General features: G+C 39.2%; 1 protein-coding gene across 1 annotated transcript; it reads right to left on the bottom strand.

Moving 5' to 3' along the window:
- Nucleotides 1-6,416: 6,416 nt before the first annotated feature.
- On the bottom strand, nt 6,417-20,446 carry KLF9 (KLF transcription factor 9). Its single transcript, XM_072404165.1, has 2 exons — nt 19,446-20,446; nt 6,417-13,484 (listed from the first exon to the last, which is right to left on the bottom strand). Exons 1-2 carry the CDS (start codon nt 19,963-19,965, stop codon nt 13,255-13,257), a joined length of 750 nt encoding a protein of 249 aa, XP_072260266.1. The 5' UTR covers nt 19,966-20,446; the 3' UTR covers nt 6,417-13,254.
- Between the last annotated feature and the right edge of the window lie 215 nt (nt 20,447-20,661).

The raw sequence follows: 20,661 nt of genomic DNA, 5'->3' as shown, positions 1-20,661 counted from the left end.
GTGTTGTTAACAGTTAGATGTATGTCTGGGGGAGATTTGGAATTTGAGGGGGGGATGATGATGAGTTCTGTTTTATCCAGGTTGAGTTTCAGGAATCGGTCAGACATCCATGATGAGATGGCTGACGTCATTGGCCACTTTAGTAAGGGCTGTTTCAGTGGAGTGGGCAGCTCTAAAACCAGACAGGAGAGGGTCAAGGAGAGAGTTGGTGCTCAGGTAATGGGTGAGTCTTTTATAGACAAGGTGTTCAAGAAATTTGGAGACATATGGGAGAAGGGAGATAGGGCGGTAGTTAGAGGGTAGGGAGGGGACTGTGGAGGTTTTCTTCAATATAGGGAGAATTATGGCATGTTTGAAAGCTGAGGGGTGGATACCAGTAGAAAGGAAGAGGTTGAAGGAGAGGTTGAATAGTTCGGTTAGGGCAGGGACCAGGGTGGAGGAATGGGCACGGAGTAGATCAGAGGAGATTGGGTAGTAGAGAGGAGGTAGATGGAGATGATGAGAGAAGAGAGGAGACTTCATCCACAGTAACAGGGCTGAGGGAGGTCGGTAATGATTGGCAGTAGACAACTGTGAAAATGAGAGGTAGGTGTCAGAAAAGGCAGACAAAATAGACTTCAAATCAGGTGAAAATGACAGAGGGTGGGGTAGGAAGGACTCTGTATGTACAGTTAGGAGGGAGAATGAGACCCACACCACCCCCTACTTTGTTGCCAGGTCTAGGGGTATGTGTGAAGTGCAGGCCTCCATAGGAGAGAGCAGAGGCAGAGTCTGAGGAGGAAAGCCAAGTTTCAGGAATTTTAGAGATATAGAGAGGAGAAGGTTGTGGACGGAGCTTAGTGTATTACAACCAGATCTGCCATTCCATAGACTGCCAGAGAAAGGGGTAAGAACTTATGGGTAGTGGGAATGGTAATGAGGATAAGAGGAGGGTGTATCATTGTGAAAGGGTAGGGAAGAGAGAGGCTGTAGGAGTAGTCAGAGAAGGGGTTAAAAAACCAGGGGGGGGGGGGGGATAGTAGAGCAAGCAGAGTACAGGCAGAACAATACATAGTAACAGATAATTGTAAATCATGGAAGTAAATGATACAGTGTGGCAAACTGTCCATGTGAGTGGCTCCAGTAAAATGAGTTGTAGTGCAGCTTGTCATCTTGTTAAGTATCATCGTTCTAACCTGCCAGTGGCACCTGCCAGCAAGGGAAACTTTTCCTTCAGAACATGTGGACCAAGAAGGTTCAAACATCCACACTTCTGTCTGACATCTTCAATATGTCTCCCAGTGATGTACTATTACAGGATCTTCTAGCCAATGCAATATTCAACTTGGCCATTTCTTATTATTGCCTGATCATACTGTACTCACACAAAGTAATTAGAATGTTTTTAACCAAAATGACTGAATATTTTTCTTTTTCAACCCATCAGGTTTTGAGAGAGAAATAAATAGGATGCGTAAATGCATGCAAAGACAGTGTTCAAGGCAAATGAACAAGAGCTAAATTGCTGTGTTCTCAGATAGTAAATTGAGATTTTCACATTTCACTTGGTGGTTTTTGTTACATATGTGGGAACTATTTTGTGTAAAACAGGAATATCACTGCTTTCATTAAGAAAGTTTATGTTGCATATTTAGGAGTGAAACTTGGTGATCAGGACAAGTCCTGGGCTCCACATAAAGTCTGTTATATTTGTGTGGATAAACCTAACAGTGGTCCCAAGGTAAAAAAAAAAAAAAAAACAACTTTTTGTTTTGGTTTTACCATGGTCTGGTACAGCAATGACTGTTTTTTTCTACTCTTGTAACATTGAAGGGTACAATAAAAATACAAACTTTGTGTTCAAATCTCTCATCTGCTATGCATCCTTATGGTCTTGTTATTCCTGTGCCAATCCCTTTTGGCATTTGTTCAAGTAATTGGTCACCAAATTTCTTGGTAACTCTATGGACCCAAAAAAAAACATAAAAGAAGAGAAGTTTTGTAGGACAGCAAAACCACTATTGAGTGCATGCATAGAAATCCATTTCCTTTTTTCATTTTAACTGGTTCTATTTTGAAAGTTTGCCTTGAAAATAGGAGATTATTCAAAAAAAAACTTAAAAGGAATAATAATGAAGATTGAATAAATTCTTACCAGTGATCAGAACATTTTTTTCTATATTATTCCCTTGCATTTTGTAGAAAACCTTACGTGATGGGGACAAAAATTAGGAACCCCAAAAACATAAGGAAAATCTAAAATATTGAAGACAATTTTCAAATTTTAATGAATTTGAATTTTGCGGATGTGTTATACTTCCATTCCTTTTCTTTCTAAAACATGCCTGTGAAAGCAAAAGGGTATTGAGACTTTTTTTTTATTGTAGAGAGCACTGTTTGACACTCTTTCAAATGTGAGTGGTTGTGTTCTAGAAATATACAGTTATCAATTGTAAAATAATGTGCCAAAAACAAATTGATTTGATCTCAAATTAGTCTAACAGCTATGTGTTAAAAATTGGGCTGTACCAAAAAAATAAACAAACACTTCTTGAATATGTACAACATTGTATTCAAGTATCTAAATATTCGCATTTAAAATGTCTGCTACTTAGAAAATATCTGTATTTTACCCTTTTTCAGCTTTTTTTTAATCTAATTGCAGTGGCCCATGTAGACATAAGTGGACCTGCATAGATTTCCTTTACAATTATCTACAGTACATACTTGTTAACCAGGGGTAGAGGACAGATTTGAATTATTTTGAAATATATTTTCATACATAGTGTGAATAGGGTCTAACAGTTGCTGATCTGACAATTTCTTGAACCTAATTACACATTGCATAGAATTGCATTTGTAAATTTGGCCAGTTGTGCACCATTTGCCCACTTGTGGTGCAAAAACTTGGCAATGCAAAGCAGCACACTTACTACTATGCAGCACAATTTATTTTAAATTGCATCACAATGGACCTCAACACATCTTTACTGCAGAGCAATACATAGCTAAACAGTAGTATATATTGTGACGCACAAGGTCTGATTTATTAAAAGCTCCCCTAAGGATACTCTTTCATCAGTGAACCTGAGTGATCCAAAAAACCTGGAATGGATCCAGTCCAAGATTGAAAACATTTGCTAACAAATCACAAATTATGTTAAGAAATCCATTCCAGTTTTGCTGGATCACCTAGATTCACAGATGAATGTGTATCCTCTCCAGCCTTGGAGAGCTTTAATAAATCAGGCCCACTGTGTCAGAAAAACAGATAACTTTTTCTTTTCATCGTAAGCTTTGACAGCCAATTGAAATTGAATGGTTTTTGCCTTATCACAAGGCACCAGTACATCCAGGTATTAATGGGCTTTTAAAATTTAGCAACTGTCGGTTAGCGAGGTTTCAAGCTCATGTCTAAAGCTGAAAAGTTAGATCGAGGCAAAGCTAAATAAATTGTGGCTCTTTGATGATGTTCAAGAATCTTCATTATTTTTCTATGCACAATGATGCGTCTTCAACAACGCACAGAGCCTGAATTAAAATAGTGGTCAACATGTTGCAAAGAATGCTGATTTCCCAGCAACATGTTAGGCTTACTTTACAAAGATATTATCTTTGTAACATAAAATAATTGCAGAATGGAGTGTTTCTTGTACACCCATTGGATTGATTTGATTTGTTGTTGTGATTTATATCACCATGCATAGCATCCCAATGCCCCTTTGCCAATGTGCACTCTTTGGGTGTTTTCCCATCCCAACTTAATTTGGTGATTTTAAAAATGCAGTGTAGAGCTACATGGGAAAAATAACACATCCTCCCAAGAAGGGAAACTTAGAGGACTTTAAAGTATTAGTGCAGTAAGAAATTTCTTTTTTCTTTTTAGGTTCCTTTGACATTCACAGGTTATAATCTGTCTAGTTATATGGTACAGGTTACTCATTGACAGACGAGGGGAATTCCTGGCCGGAGTTCTCGCCGGTCAGGTCACCGTTTGACTGAATGAAATATTTTTCTAGGCGCACAGTATAAAGGGGCTGGAGAAAAAGTGGGCTTTGCTTACTCTTCCTCCAAGAATTTCTTCAGGCCACATGTTAATGGTACTTTGGGCAAAAATAAAAAAGTAAATTCCATGATTTAGTCTGTAACCAGCAATAAATCTGAAGAAAATCCATGTCATCTTTATCTCTCATCAAAGATCATTGTAACAGCGTGTAAGGTTATGTGTGGATGGCATGTATCATGCACATATATATCATTTGACACCTTTAATAAATTCCTTTTCTTGCATGGCTAGCAGCAACTACCATGTGTTCTTGCCCCTGCTAGTGAAAAGGGGCAATGGGACTGGTGGTCCAGCTGAGTAGCTGTGTGACCAATTGTGCCTCGTCCAAGGTTGACATCCTCACCTTTACACACATCTGCGGCTGCCACAGGAGCTTGACAGGACCAACAGTGTTAAGACTTGGAGAATATGGCAAAAAAATAGGGGTGGGTGCCTGGTTCAGCGACTGCAGAAATGGTAAGTACCCCATCAGCTGTGCTTACAATACTCTGTCCATCTCCCCTCTTTTTTTTTCTCTCCTTTACCTTCTCCTCTTTTCCCCCCCTATTATTGTATTTTACAGAGTGATACATACACATACTGGTTCTTCATAAACACTCTTAAAAAACTATACTCCATTTTTTTATGAATTCTGTGTTGCTCCCTAATAACTAACGTACAACTTATGAACAATTGATTGAAAAGTTCAATATAAGGGTAGTTGGGGAGAAACACTGTATAAATGCTTAGACATCTGGTTTAAATTCCTCCACCTGAACAATTGAGATGAGGATTTAACCCTCTTTTGGCCATGATTCCTGTCGCCTATAACCGGTAATACAGCCAACTTCGGCTGAGGAGCTTGCAGTTTGTCAAATTATCTTTCTCCACCGGTAAAGTCTCGATGAAGGGGTTTTTATCCATGAAAGACGTAGAGATATATTTTTGAGGTCATGTTAACACTTTATAAGGATTTATTGGTACTTTGTGCATTCAACAATTTGCATTAAAATAATGTGGAAATATCATGTACTGACCTCTAAGTGGATGGAGTATATGTGGGATTTTAACTATCATTGTAAAGATGATGTTATCATTTTAAGAAACATGGATACAATAAAATGTTTTTAAATATTTCAAAAGTTTTATTCACTGAAGGTGCCTACCAAAAAAGTCTCATATACAACTTACGAAAGTATTTGGTAAAAGCTCTTTATTAATTGATATACGGGATGTGGCTAATTCTGTCTATGGGTAATTCAATTTGTGTCTCCATAATACTTAAAAGACCAACTATACTTCACTGGAACACACTATACATTACTATGCTTACCAAACCCCTTCTATTCTATTCCTATTTTCTATTGGTACAATGTCTTCTGTCTTCTTTTTGTCCAATATTTCTGTTAAGCTGATAGATACACACTTAGTTCCCGATCCTCCTAAATTTGAACCTGTATTTTGTACCATCTACACTTCCCAACAAGAAGATCATAGACAAAATCTATTCACAGTTCTGTATTTTGAACAACTGATAAAATATTTTATTAGATATAAAGTGGAAATTATCTGACCCAGTTAGTGTTTTTAAACCCATGAAGGTAACATTATTATGATCATCTAAATATTGTTGTGTAGATACATTTAAACTTATTAAAAGTGTATTTCCATCTTCCCCCATATTACAGTTCAGCAGGAAAGTGAGATTGTTGGCATTAAAATTGTTATCTGTTGTGTTTACCTATGAAGGCCATTTGGGTAACCACTGTAGTTAAAATTAAGTGTTCTAATGTTGCTGGTAATCATGTTGTATTTCTACAATAACAGATCATCATCTACAGTAAGCAATAGAAGGTTTGCACTAACTTGTCTATGCCAGGCTGCATGGCCACTACCAAAATCTGAACTTTTCTTTTTAGGCCAACCGAGACCTTTAGATCATAACTGTTACAAGACAGGACAATATAGATGGGGTTCATTTCTTCATTCCTCACCTCATTCTGGCATGTTCAAATATCTGCATGTGAATTGTGGTGATGTGTACAGGGAAGTCCACTTTCTGGAAAAGGGATTTTTTATTTAAATATTGCAGTACTCCAAAGGTCCAACAAACTCCTATAGATCTGCCTAATACAAGCAGAAAGCCTGATGTCAACTGAAAATATACTCCTACTGCTCTTAGTGACACTGCATGGAGCTCTGAGAACCTTTTACCTTTTACACCACTGCACTGAGCAGTCCAAGGTATGGTGCCATTCATTCTGAATAGGTTCCATTAGTTCTTAATAGAATTCAGTCCAAATACCTAAAATCCATTAGAAAGTTTTTTTCCTTTTGTTCACTCTTATTTCACTTGACCACCTTTAACACAAGGACACTAGACCAAGCTGACTCATATTTGAATGGCATTTTTTATTGGAACAATTTATATACACTTGTACAAAATAGGGCTTTTGTACCCTTTCATTAAACAATTCCATTTGCTTTCCAAAACCAAAAGATAGCAGAAATAACTTATGAAACTATACAAAAAACATTGTAAAAATTAAACAGTTGCAGAAATGACTATGCTAGAAAATTGCAAGTAATTGATCTGCATTTAAACTCGGTAATATCTTACCATTCTTTCAGAACTGGTGCTAGGGCAGCATCTATTCTGGAAGACTAGATGTAAGATGATTGGATCAAACAGAACTGGAATTTCCAACGTAATTCTTCCTTTATTAATGTCCTTACAGTATATTTTGTAACAAAATCAATTAGTCAGGCTTTTTTACCTCTCAACAATACATAATCTTCTTTTCCTATAGAGTGGGATAACAAAATTGTTAGATTTATGACATTTTAAGGTTCAAAACTTAGCAGCATGCTACAGATCACTGGCCACAAGAGCTCTGCAGGATCTCCATGTTATTGTATAACACATTTCCCCAAGAAAACTAATTAGCCAGTTTGGATGGCGCTTGAAAATCACGTGAGGCCACCAATTACAAGGCAGTTTCTGGCAACAATCTTCAGGGGATTACCAAATTTCTCTTTCCAAATAAAAAAATATTGTTGCTGTAAAGCAAAATATAAAAAAGTGGATATTATTTGACCTGTACACAACTGAAAGATGTATTTGAAGCACCTTAGTGCTGATTTTATTGCAAAGTTGGATATGGATACTTAACACATATTTGCATTATGGTAAATGGGGTTTTTGATAAGAATCTAAATGTGAAAATGAATGATAATTTAATTTTTGGGGAAAACCTAAAACCCTGCTGCATGTCAGTACATGAACTAGCTTAGAAATACTCTTTGGGTGCAACAGGGTGAGTTTTCCAAGAAAAAAAGGGTTTTACGAAATGCCAATTTTCATTTTTTCTATTTATAATGCTGCACTGGACATTTGTTATTCTTTGAAAATGTCACCAATACACTATAGCATCTGTTAATGATGTAATTGATTATTCTCTATGAAATACTAAAACAAAAACATTTGTAAAAAGTAATGTAATTGTTTTAACCACTGTTATCTTTAAAATTATTTTATACATTTACCTTCATATGGCAACTGTCCATATAACAAAAATATGGCAACATATGGTAAAGCAAGTTATTATATGGTAGGCAAGTTATTTTGTTGGTTTCATGTCCAGGTACCACAAAATGGAAAACTCCTTTAGTGTATGGATGGCAGATAATGGTGGCCAGTGATCATTGATAATGAACTAATATATTTGATACAATGAAAGTAATGGTCACAGCAGCCAGCCATATTGTTTAGTTCAGTTTTGGAAACAAAATGAACAGACATGATTAGTTGTGTCAAGCCCTCCTTACAGTGTAGTCAGGCTATAACAAGGATGGTCACCCTCGATAGTCATCTTAATACAATTTTACCAATTGTAATTCAGGACCTGTTCATGGGGACGTGAAGAATAGAATGTGAAATATTTGATCAACTAGGGTCCTGGAAGACAAAACAACGATCAGTACATGCTTTTCATCCTTTTACAATACATGATACTTTGATACAGATATCTCCTTTCATTTTGGATTTCATGTCCATCTAAAATGACCTTTCCAAGCAAAAGGCATATGTAACTATTGCCTAAGTAACCAAAACCCCTAAAGCCCAAATGAACGAAGGTTCAGTTTAAATCATCCTAATGCATCTCAAGTGCATTGATACAAAAGGTGTAAGGTCTTACAGTTTGCTTTGGAAAGTAGCCACATATAAAAGCCCGTCCCCTGCCAATATATTGTAGGAAAGGACTACTGTCACACAGGAATCACTCTGCAGAGGTTTAAACACACCCCCTTGCTTAAGCAGACCTATAGCAGCTCAGCAATCAGAAGAAGGCATGTCAGACCTCTGTAAAGAGACCACTGCTTCCACACAGAGTTTTTCTATACAGCCTGCTCTCAGGCTGGGGGATGTGTATATGACACCTTTTGTTTTGATGCACGTTGAAAGTCTTAAGCTGATTTAAGTAAAGTTCCGTAAGGCTTTTGTGGCATAAGGTTCCCATGCAATAATTTTCTGTCATCCTTGATGACTATAGCAGCTAACACTAACCTAATCAAAATTTGTAAAACAAAAAAAAGAAAACCTAATATGTGATGTTGAGAAAAAGCAAAAAGTCCAATCAATTAAAAATGCAAGTATACAAAATGATGACCACTTGAGCGTTTACTGCCCAAAGTCATTTTCCTACAGTGATAATGACTAGATGTTGTACTGTAGTGAAGACAGTAAAAAATAAAAAATCTTAGTTAAATCATAGGTATGGTTTGATTTTCCTCTGTCACTCAAGGGCTAAGTTTGGTTTACTTTCATGGAATGTTTACTACTGCTTGCCAGTACTGTACTGAGCATTACATACAGTTAATGTATTAAAAAAAAAAAAGTGATGATATAATTCTGTAAAACAGGAACATGCATGAGAAAATGTATTAGAATTCCTGAATCTGACATTATGGAGCGTAGCAGCCCCACTTGATTTAAAGCCACAGCAAAATGTTATAAAATGTTATAAAAATGTTGGTTTCAGAAGTGGTAAAGACACATGCTTTGTAAGTCAATCACAAAATAAACATTTCCTTAACGTCACTTAGACTAAAGTTCACTTATCTTAAAATTATAATGACTTAAATGATGTTTTTTTTTTGTACTTATAAGCTGAAACATGTTGAAGCTCTATTTATACAACTTGTCATACTTAACCACTATAAATCCAATTTAAACCTGTAATATTTCTATACACCTTAAAGCAAGTCAGGACACTGTAAATACAATGCTCAAAGATCTTATGTCAAATACTTAACAGACAAACATCATTTTACCTTAATAAAACAAATCTTATCTGCAACAATTACATACAGAATAAGGGGTGCTTGTGTTTGACTGAGAATGCAAAAAACCCCACAAGTTTCCTTTTTATTTTCATAAGTCACTGTATATAATTTGTGCTTGTTGATGACGTTTTTTTTTTTCCTTCTGCTCAATGTGCAAAACCAGAAATGCTTGTAGTTGTCCTCATTTAGCCTTTTAAAAAGATCTCCCACTAAAACCACATGCTGCCCCTGGCAGTAAAACAGAAAATCATTAAACCAAACCATACAATATTTTTTTTTAGATTTTGCTTTTTTTTTTTTCTTCAATCTGGCTACCTTGACTGGAAGAATTACTCTGTTATACTGAAAAAAAAGAATTAGGTGTTTCAAAAACTGAAACAGAGGTAGAAAGTGTATAATGTTATTTTATTCCTGACATTCCTGTTTCATAGTATAATGAACTGTAGTGTTGTATTTTTTTTACTTTTTCATTTTTTTCCAACAGTCTTTGTATGGCCCAATGGCAAACAAAAGATTGCACGCTGTATAATATTAATTTTCGATTAAGGATACATATTAAATAAAACAGAAAACAAAGTGCCTACTGTGCTGTACCTCAAATGGTTTCACCAGTAAACAAAAAGAATTACATATGATAATTTAGGTTTTTGCTAGTCTAATAAGTCTCCAATTGCTTTTGATGTGTTTTCAGTGCACAAGAATAGCATTTATATTTAAATTGTGTTAACAGGGGGCAGTACCTAAACTAAAAGATACTTGAAATGAAGAGGTCATATTATTAATGCACAGATACATACAAAAAAATGCCTCCTACTGTAGCATATATTGCATTGCACAAACATAGGCAGTGCAGTCCTTAATGTTATCAGACTGCAGTGCTGACTATGAAGGCTTGTACACACATCAAATTTTTGTCACTGAAAACAATTTTTAATGATTGTTTCCAGCAAACACTAGAAAAGGCTAGGTACACACGTGCAATAATTATCGTTGAAAACTAACGATCGGTTGTCCGATAATTGTTAACAAAAAAAGTGCACAACAACTGGCCAAGGATGCTGATGAACGAGGAATGTGGAAATGAACGACCGCCCCAGCAGATCTGATTGGGCGACAATCGTTCGTTATCTACTGTGTGTACGGTCATTCAGTGATGGTGAATTGTTCTGTGATACACTTTCTCCTGTACTTGTCACTTCCTGCATCGTTCAAACGATGGTATCTTGTGTTTGTACAATATTGGTGGGTTATATTTGAACAATCGTATTGTTTCAGCATGTAGAGAACTGTGCAATAGGATGGTTGAAAATAATTGCAAATAATCGATGATCGGTCGTTAATCGTTCGTTTTCCAATGACAATTATTGCACGTGTGTACATAGCCTAAGATGCATGAGAACTGTACACGCAGTGTTGTTCAAGACAATGGAGAGAGAAGGATGAGCAGGAGGCATTCCACTGCACCCTTCTCCATAAGAAATCGTAGCAGTCATCCCCAGTTAGTCATTTAGCGATTCACCACGGCAGATCACTAAGTGACATAAAGAGAGCTCGGTACACACTAAATTTTTGCCCTAGACGAACATTCCTGATCAATTTGGGTGAAAATCTAGTGTGAATGTTGGCTAAGCCGGGAAGTCAGCTGTGCAGACCAAATAACTCTGCAAGTAGAAAGCTATCTCAACATAAACCGGGATATTTATTCAAGCAGGTTAAAGAGCAAAGTGCAGTACCCGATAGCAGCAATCAGAATTCATCTTTAGGCAATATAAATTACATAAAAGAATGTAGCAACATGACCCCAGTGATCTGAAATCTGACCAACTGCCATAGGCTACTTTGCATTTTGTACTTTCTACTGCCTCTCTGAATAAGCCATATTGTGTATTTGACTCCTGAAATTTTTTTTTGTATGAATAGAATATTTTTATCTTGTATTGTATGTTTACTGGTCCTGCTTTAACTGTGAACTGTAACCATTTTTTCCAGTAACTTTCATTATTTTGTGTATGCATTAGACGCATTTCTAATGTATGATCTGGCTGGGAAAAAAACACCAAATAAAAGAGGCATTAAAGCCCTGTGAAAATTGTACAAAATGTTATAAAAAGGGAGACCCTTGGCACTTGCACGTTTATAAAAATTTTCCCAAGGGTAAATATAGTATTTTATTAGGAGGGTGAGAACTACAGCTAATATTTCATCCCTGTGCATAAATGTAATTGTTTTTAAAGGCTAAGTGAATCAGAAACATGATGTACAAAACCTGATTGGCCTTGTAATAAATGCCTTGTGACATGGCATCCCTAGAATTTAATCAGTAGGATAGCTAGAAGGCAAATAGCCGATAGTGTGGAGTTACTCACAGTCCTTTCTACTACTTCAAAAAAGAATGATTGGAGTGCTTATGCCATGGAATGAACCTAACTTTGTAAGAACAAACACATGAATTTGTAAACCGCCTGTCTGGCCAGATTCTGCATAGTTGTCCCCCCACCCCCCTCGCAGCTGGAGAGGCCTACCACACCAATAAGCAGCCTCCCCGGTATGGATCAAGTCTATAGGCGTCATGTGAAATAGGAAACATAAGGTGCAAAAAAGTCTTCAATCCATTTGGTGCTTCTGGGTACCAAATGGAGTTATGTAAACGTGAATTGAATTATTAGATCAAGAACCTAAATGACACAATGTGAGGCATTAAAAAGAATGACACTTTCTGTCAGTCTGTACATGCAGAGTGCTGTCACACAATCAGAAAGTGCGATACTATAGTGGATGCAGTGACAGACCATTTGCCTGGCATTGATCTATAGACTCCTTGAAAGTTTGCACTGCCCAGTGTTCCAGTGCCCAATCTTTAAAGCACTGAATAGATGTCGCCGCCTCTATCAAAAGCTGAATCAAACATTCTGGTTTTGCAAAAACTGCTCGTCATTGCTATGTGAAATATAAAATGTGCATAGCAACCTACAGTTGTATTAAAATGACCCTCCGATAATATTCTAAACTTGCAGGGTAAAGGCATAAAAGTTCTTTCAGAGTCTTCTCTGGAGCTGCAAGTCATTTTTCAACAGATGCAGTCAAAGCAGACGTAGAGACAGTCTGCCCATCAGTTGGGCAAGGTATAAATATTTCCATTGAAGGACATTTATCTTAAGATACTGCAAACTATATATGATTACTGAGCATTGTATCTCCCATTAACAGCTCGTTTTTCTCAACCTAAGACATGACGGGTGGGACAACAAGGCTTTCATCCGCTTAACTTTCCAGCCTTCAGTAAACTTTACTTCCATTGCTGTTCACCATGCTCCAGGAAATAAGGGATGGAGTTGCTGGTCCTACAAAGTGCACCTCCTGAGTCAAAAGTAGGCGACTGATGAGGTCCAGAATAGTGGGAGACTAGTATTCCATCAACAATAAAACACATATTTCAAGACATCGTAAGACAAAAATCCACAAGAAACCAGGTTCAAGTATACTGTATACCTGCTCGCTTCATAAGATGTATACGTTGTTCCAAATACCATACGGTTTTATCAAGAAAGAAACAAAACAAAAAGTATTCCCTTATATTCGTAAGCATGTGTCCTCGTACTTCTTTCACAATTGTAAAGCTGATCCATTGTGGTTTCTATTTCATAAACACATATTCATGCCAGCGCAAGCACAAAAGATCTTACAGTCAAAATCGTGATGGTACAGATTACACCACTACAAAAAATACCTAGAGTCGTGTGCCACCAAAAGAAACCGGGCAGCAGTTTTCTTTAAATATACTGCTGCAGAAGCATGGATTTTAAAACTGCTACATTTCTTTTGAATAGATGCAAGAGGATGATATGTACAGCAGCTGAAATTGTGTTGGCTCAAAGATGAAGTATTCAGATAAAAGTGGAGCTGGACCTCTTGGACCTTTTGATCATGCTGGGATGAAAATCTGTGTGGCGACGGGCATGCTTGGTCAAGTGGTCACTTCTCATGAACCGCTTCTCGCACAGGGGACATCGAAACTGCTTCTCTCCTGTGTGGGTCCGGTAATGGCGGGTCAGCTCGTCAGATCGAGAGAACTTTTTAAGGCAATCTGGCCATGTGCACGGAAATGGACGTTCACCTATGGAGGCAAAAAAGAATTACCTAAAAAAGAGAAAAAAACAGAACCCACTAGAAGTATAGGTAGGCTGCAGATTTTAATTTCCTGTTCCCTGAAATCTTATCAGGAAAACTAAACAAAGTGAAAAATGTGGTAAGGTTCAGTGAAGGAGGCACATACCTCATTAAAGAAGTTTATTACTTACCAATATTTGTAGCCTGTGTAAAACTAAATACACAATGGTTTTCCAGAAAACGTTAAACTGCTTTCACTTACTGATAAAGTGGGAGCTATAAAGATACAGCTTTCTTTTCATTAACTTCATGATGGAAGACACCCATTTGATCAGGTTCTAATTTATGGGAATTCAAAAGGAGCTCAAACAAATGCACCCATTAATAAATTTCCAATTATCTTGAGAATTTTTCAAACTGATGCATTTGTACACTGCAAAATAGTAGGTCCATTTGCCCATTGACACAATCCTAAATCCTACTGATGGAAGCCTTTACGGTACAGCTTTTTTAAACGGCAAGCTATTTAGGCACATAGAAATGATTTCAGAACTACATGAACCATAATGTTCAAGGCGAGCCTGTCCCCTGAAACTTCCTTTCTGCAAAATTTGTTTATGCTTTTAGCAGCAAAGGCAGAACAAAACCTACTCTACAAATTACCCTCCCCCACCACTTAATTAGTTAAACAAATCCTCAATGTAACCCTTTTAACTTTTAATTTTTCTTTAGGCATGAAAGCAGTGTAAAATCTCCTTTCTATGCTGTCTGTGTCCCAGTGATGATCAATTCTCTTATTAGGAGTATCACAGGGATATAAAATGTAGCAAAATCTTTCCAATGTAGTCATTGACAGAGATAAAAACCTGACCGATATTTTTACCCAAACCAAACTCCCACCTCAGTACCAGGCAGCCTCTTGGGAGTACATATATTTTCTATTATTACTGTTCCAGTCCTGGATACCATTCTGTAAACATTCTAGCACTTCCAGGTAAGAGCAAGCATGTGCCCCATCATATCATCAAACTATCCACAATACAGAGTCTGAAGCCTAAGCAAGCAATCACCGCAACTGTCACTTGGGGGTGCGAGGTTTCCCAATTAGTGTACAATTGTTGGCAATGCTAGACTTCAACCATGACAGTACAGAAATGGTTGGTGGGAATATGTGTGGTAAGGAAGCAGTGGTATAAAGTATAGGCTCTGAAGGATATTAGCAAACAGGTGGTTTGCAGATTTTATATATTCCAGGAAGGGGTTACTTTAATCTTTCATTTGACCAAACTCCCATATTAATTCCAAAGGCCCAGTCAACAAGGGACATAAAGACAAGATATTACCTTCTTATCAGATAAAAAATGAATTCAACAGCTGGGTGATCAGAAGTGACTGATTTTTCATAAATATATTCTATGTACAGTGATACCTCGGCTAATGAGTGCCCTTGCTAATGTATTTTTCAGCTAACAAAGATTTTTTCCTCCACTGAGTTTTGGCCTCGGCTAACAAAGATGGACTCAGCTAACAAATGCATTTGTGAATGTGCAATAGAAAACCACAGCTGCAGTATTTTTGCATTTCGGCTAACGAAGATCTCGGCTAACGAGTGTAAACCCGGAACTAATTACCTTTGTTAACCAAGTTATCACTGTATTCATAAAAGACTGAAATTACAAAGTCATGTTGTGTCTACAAAACAATGAAGCAGATCCACTCACAGGTTCTTATATGTCTTACAGTTTAGGCCATCCCTATTAGAGGACTGGAAAGACAGAATAACAGAAGTGTTTTTGAAGTTCCAACCATGCAATCTCCAATGGGATAGTTGATCTGACTAGTTGATCAAATGCAAACTTGTCAACGGATCTGCATGTGAGCACTAGCTAATTCATTTTTCTGCATACTCCTTGTTCTTTGCTAGACATGGGCCTAGATTTATGAAAGCTCTCCAAGGCTGGAGAGAATACACTTTTATCTGTGAAGCTGGGTGATCTAGCAAACCTGGAATGGATCTGGTCCAGGATTCAAAGCATTTGCTAGCAAATTAAATCCATCCCAGGTTTGCTGGATCACCCAAGCTTCACTGGTGAAAGTGTATTCTCTCCAGCCTTGGAGGGCTTTAATAAATCAGGCCCATGGACTCACATTGCTAGAAAGGGAAACTCAGAGTGCCTAAAGCACATGTATCTATCCTGACCAGTAAAGTTGACAACCAATAGAAGTGTGGAAGGAGGTTGGTTGCTCTTTAAAGGGTCAGTGGTTGCAGATTAGAGAAGCAAATCTAAGTGCTAAGGGTTTACCAGTCATTTGGTAAAATTTAGAAGGTACCTGTACGTGGGAATTCAAAATAATGCTTAAAGGAAACAAACAGACTGGCAGAGTACTCTGTAATTGAAAACAGATTAACACCCATTTTTAGCTCTGTAAGGCTGAAAGAACCATACTCCTTAGCTTGGAACCAGACAATGCTTTAAGGCCTAGAGAAAATATTGTTTTTTTTGTTCTGTGCAGAATGTATTTTCTTCCATATAGTGGATGAGTGAACGGCATTTCACAAATGGGTCACTATTGTCCTTGTATGGTATTTATTAGCATATTTGGCACAGGATATGTTTTATAGTTATATGTTTCATTTATATACATTCATTATAAATCATGATTTTGAATTACGGAAAGCAAGCACAGGCTTAATCAATAATTTGTAGTGTAATGACGTGCAGCTATCCATACCAACCAGTTAGATTTCACCTTTCGCTTTACACTGAAACTGAAATTCCTTTGCCATTCTGAAGGGTTGCTATGGCTTACTGCAGCGAAACCAGCAAAGCCATGACTATTTTTGAAAAACTGAGCAGAGAAGCCACGTAACTAGTTTGGTAATTTTGTATGTCTCACATGTTATTATATGTCTCAGAATTCAGGAAAGCTTCCTTTGCTAGCACTTGCCACGGCAAATTCTAATGTATAAATAGGGCACAAGAAACAAAAGACATTGGAGTAGCTATGGTGAAGCCTCGAGCTGCCTACTCACATATAGCAGAGGATCCCATTTACCTTCTTAGAACATGCAGACATTAGTCAGAGCTTCATATCATAAATTCCCACAGTTGTCCTGATCTCATGATGCAGCACCCACTAAAACATTTGATTTGTCCGTGACTCGTGCTATACAATCGTGACTACATCCAGACTCATTAATAATCTTGTTACATGACACATAGCTCAGTCAGCAACCCAGTAGCATTTGTTCCTGGTTTAGAAATGTGGACCCATAATGTAATTAGCACTCCTTTGCTCAATCAGCTGTATACTTTTATAGACCAATATATAATCCAGGGACACGTGACATCAAGTAATAGTTTGTAATACAGTACCGTGGGACACCAATAGCAAGGAGCTCGATTGTACAGCCAGCCTTGTTATTTACAATAGCCACAGACAGCGTGTACTTGGACATGTTACTATTATTATCATCTGCAGATGGAAGCTGAAGAACATTGAAACACGTCATCTGACCATTATGAAATAAATGCTGCATAATAAAAAAGCTTCTTTCGGCTAGGTTTTTGAACATTGATCATGATAACTAATGGAAATATTATCCTTGAGAATCTAAAACCTTATTGCAATGTTCAGGGTGCATTCTTTGGAGGAGAAAAAAAGTCTTTGTTTGCATCCACAGCTGTTTCATAACTTCTTTAGAGAAGCTATTGCAAGTGAGCAAGGCTGTACTTTTCCACCGACACACCCAGGCTTCACTCTTTCCTGACTGTAACCAATTAGGTGAATGAAAACAAAGGATTGCTGCTCGGGGTTCCTCTGGGATCACTGCATTTATTATGAAATTTTAACTAATCCCTAGTTCTTTTTTTTTTCCTTCTTTGCACATGCCTTTAATAAAACATCAAAAAAATGTAAAAACTAAAATTTACACTGGCAAGTGTTGAGGCTAAAAGCGTGTGATGTCACCTCTAGCAGGTTCAAGCAGGGTAACTGCAATGTCATCCAAACTGATTAAAATGCAAACAAGATGGAGCTTTCTAATCTCAAAACCCCAATTTGTATTTTTTGGTGTCATGTCATGAATCACCACCACACCCTTCATCCAAAAGATAGGTTAGAATATGGAGCAAGCTTGATCTTGCAATGTGAATCATAAAATGTTATCCTGATTCATGCATTTTGCTGGTGCTGAGAATAGAAGCAAGAAGGAGGGAGAGAAAGAGACAGAATGCAGATGCTGTTAAATTTGGCTTTTCAGTAGCAAGGACTTTAAATCTATAATGGTATAGAAATGATGTAGATGGATTGTGGTAGTATTTAAGGTCACGGTGATTCAGCTGCTGTTTCAGATAGAGTGTCTGAGAGATACAGTATATGCTGTCTGAGCGCAGGCGGTGGAACAGCAGAAAGACAATATCCTCAGTCTCAGTGGAAGAGGTAATATGAGGTCACCTACTTGGTATGGGAGTGCGGAAGCAGATAATGAAGAATGCGATTAGACAGTTCGCTCTTACCCCTGCTGGCTCTTAATCAAACAAGGGGGGAAAAAAAAAACCACAGAAAATATAAAAGACTGGAAAGGCTCCCAGAAATACTTAAAAACCTTGAATCTAAAAATAGACCCTGCCTGAGAACATGTTGGCGTAAAGTCTCCTAATGATTTGCCACTAATTTAGCAGGGACTGAACCAGGTAACTAGCTCGGTGACTAATAAACCGATCAACTAAACTTTGTCCTTCACGTAATATCGCTACGACAAATGTGGCATTTCCAGAAGAATGGGGGTTCTTTCCGAATGCCATGTCCGTGGCAACTGGACATCGGTATGCACCTGCCGAGACGTCTATGTTCAATGAATGGCACTCAACCCAGGTGAATGTTTCTTGTTGTGTGACGTCATGCTGCAATACACGTGTAAGTGGTAGCTACCCACTGGTTGGCTGGGTTACAAAAATAGGCGTAACCAAAGGGTGTTCCCCCGAATCCACGGGAACCACCCCCTTCAAACTCAGCAACACGTCGCTACTACTACGTTGCCAAAAGCAGCATGTATCCCGGAAAGGAGACACAACTCCTTCGTCAAACTATTTCAGGTCAAGGCGTCCCTGGGGAGGGGATGGAGAACACCAATAATAGGACATCCCCCACACATTGTACTTTTTAACTCGCTGCTGTACACTCCGATACCCAGGTACCAAAGAAAAGATGGTATCAGAGACTTAGGTAACATTAGAGAAAACAACTGGAGATGGGGCTCACTTGGCAAACACTCCTAATATTCATTTTACCCTCCAAATGCAGCAAGAATCAAGCACACCTGCTAAAGGTACACTAGAAGAACCATTTTCAGGAAAACCTGACTGCAGAATTCCTTTTGGATGTACAGCACTGCATAATATGTTGGCAATATAAAAAATCCTGTTTTATAATAATAATAAAAATTCCATAGCTGACCCTGTCCTCATTGCATTTGCAGTGTAAGGGTGTCCTGGTTTAGTAATATGTGTGAGCAGAAAGTAAGTGAATGTTAGGATGAATGTGGTGTCACCATCTCTGTACAGCCAGGTGCTTGTCTTTATTTACCCCCCCATACAATAGCCATATTGGGGGGATCTCCCCATACAATACCCAGGTGGGCACATGCTCTGTCTGCTCTCCCCCCATACATACAATACCCAGGTGGGCACATGTTCTGCCGGCTCAGGGGGTCTCCCCATACAATACCCAGGTGGGCACATGTTCCATCTGCTCGGGGGCTCTCCGCATAAAATACCCAGGTGGGCACATTTTCTGCTTGCTTTCCGCATACAATACCCAGGTGGGCACACATTCTGCGTGCTCGGGGGGCTCTCGGCATACAATACCCAGGTGGGCACACATTCTGCGTGCTCGGGGGGCTCTCGGCATACAATACCCAGGTGGGCAGACGTTCTGCGTGCTGGGGGTGTGTGCAGTTACTGACCTGTGTGGACTCTGTAATGGGCTTTGAGGTGGGAAGATTTGCCATAGACTTTGCCACAGCCAGTATAAGGACACCTGTGCCTCTTCTCACTATTGGAGCCGGCGGGGCGTGGCGGGGAGCTGGGCGTGTCCGGGCTGGGTGGGCGTGGCTGCGTATTGCCCGCTTCGGGGCTGTAGTCCATACGGCTGGGGGTCGTGCTGCTGCTGCAACTATGGCCGGACTCTGTGGTCACGTCACTGTCCGAGCTGAGCTCCTCGTCGCTATAGACCGGCGAGGCCAGGGGCCGGTACTTGTTTAAGTCCAGCAGGCTCTTGGCTATGGTCAGCAAGGTGCAGTAGTTATTCCAGGCTTCCCCGGGCCCCTCGTGGTGCTGCTCCTTAGTGGCCCCCTGTTCAGCCATTGTCCGCAGGTGTTCGGGCTCGGACATTTTCCTCAGGTGCTCGGCAGGTGTGGGCGCCTTGTCCGCCTCAGAGATGGACACCAGACACTGAGCTGCGACCAAGTCGGCTACAGCTGTCATTGCCGAGGCACGGTGTGCAGTGCGGAGAAGTAGTCGGTGCGTGTGTCGTGCAGCTATCAGTGTGTGCTCCTCAGCACCCAGCCCCTCATCTTCATCAGACACCACCAGTCTGGGACCTCCCCACTTCTACTACACAATGCCCCTCCTGTGTCTGCACTCCTCTAGCTTCTTTCACAAAACTTGTCAGAGCCCAGCATCCCACACGTGGCTGCTACACAACAAGCGCCATTGTGTCTGCGCTGCCCGGACACTCGGCGGGTGCAAGGTGCTTTGTCTCCCGCAATATTCCCATCCTCAATCATACACCGTCTGTCAGCGAATCTCAGACAAAGCTGTATATCAGACACTTTTTTTTAGCTCCTGCCTCTCACTGCCCCCACCTCCTGTCTCCTTCCACTCTCAGGGTTCAAGCATTCTCCTGCTTGGTAACAATTTAACAGAACCCCCCCGCGTCACAATGGGATGCGGCTCCCATAGGTTCTATCACAAGGGGACATTCTATTCTGTTTACCTCCAGCCCTCTCCCAATCAGGGCGCCCCCCCCGGTCAGAGGCGGGGAGACAACTTAAGTCACCACCAATCAGATGTCTTCCACAGTTTCCAGCGTGCTACTCAGCCAGACGCACATACACACACATACAGACGGGCACACAGCTGGCTCTTAAAAGGGCGATCCTTCACCATCTGTTCCTCTTC

The sequence above is a fragment of the Pyxicephalus adspersus genome, chromosome 3 (assembly GCF_032062135.1).
Source record: "Pyxicephalus adspersus chromosome 3, UCB_Pads_2.0, whole genome shotgun sequence".
Taxonomy (NCBI): Eukaryota; Metazoa; Chordata; class Amphibia; order Anura; family Pyxicephalidae; genus Pyxicephalus; species Pyxicephalus adspersus.
This window is presented reverse-complemented; position numbering and strand designations above follow the sequence as displayed.

Excerpts from the sequence above, each read along its gene's own strand:
- KLF9 (XM_072404165.1), bottom strand. The coding sequence starts at position 19,965 with ATGACAGCTGTAGCCGACTTGGTCGCAGCTCAGTGTCTGGTGTCCATC. Across the intron at positions 13,485-19,445 it reads CCATTACAGAGTCCACACAG|GTGAACGTCCATTTCCGTGC; the intron begins GTCAGTAACTGC and ends TTGCCTCCATAG.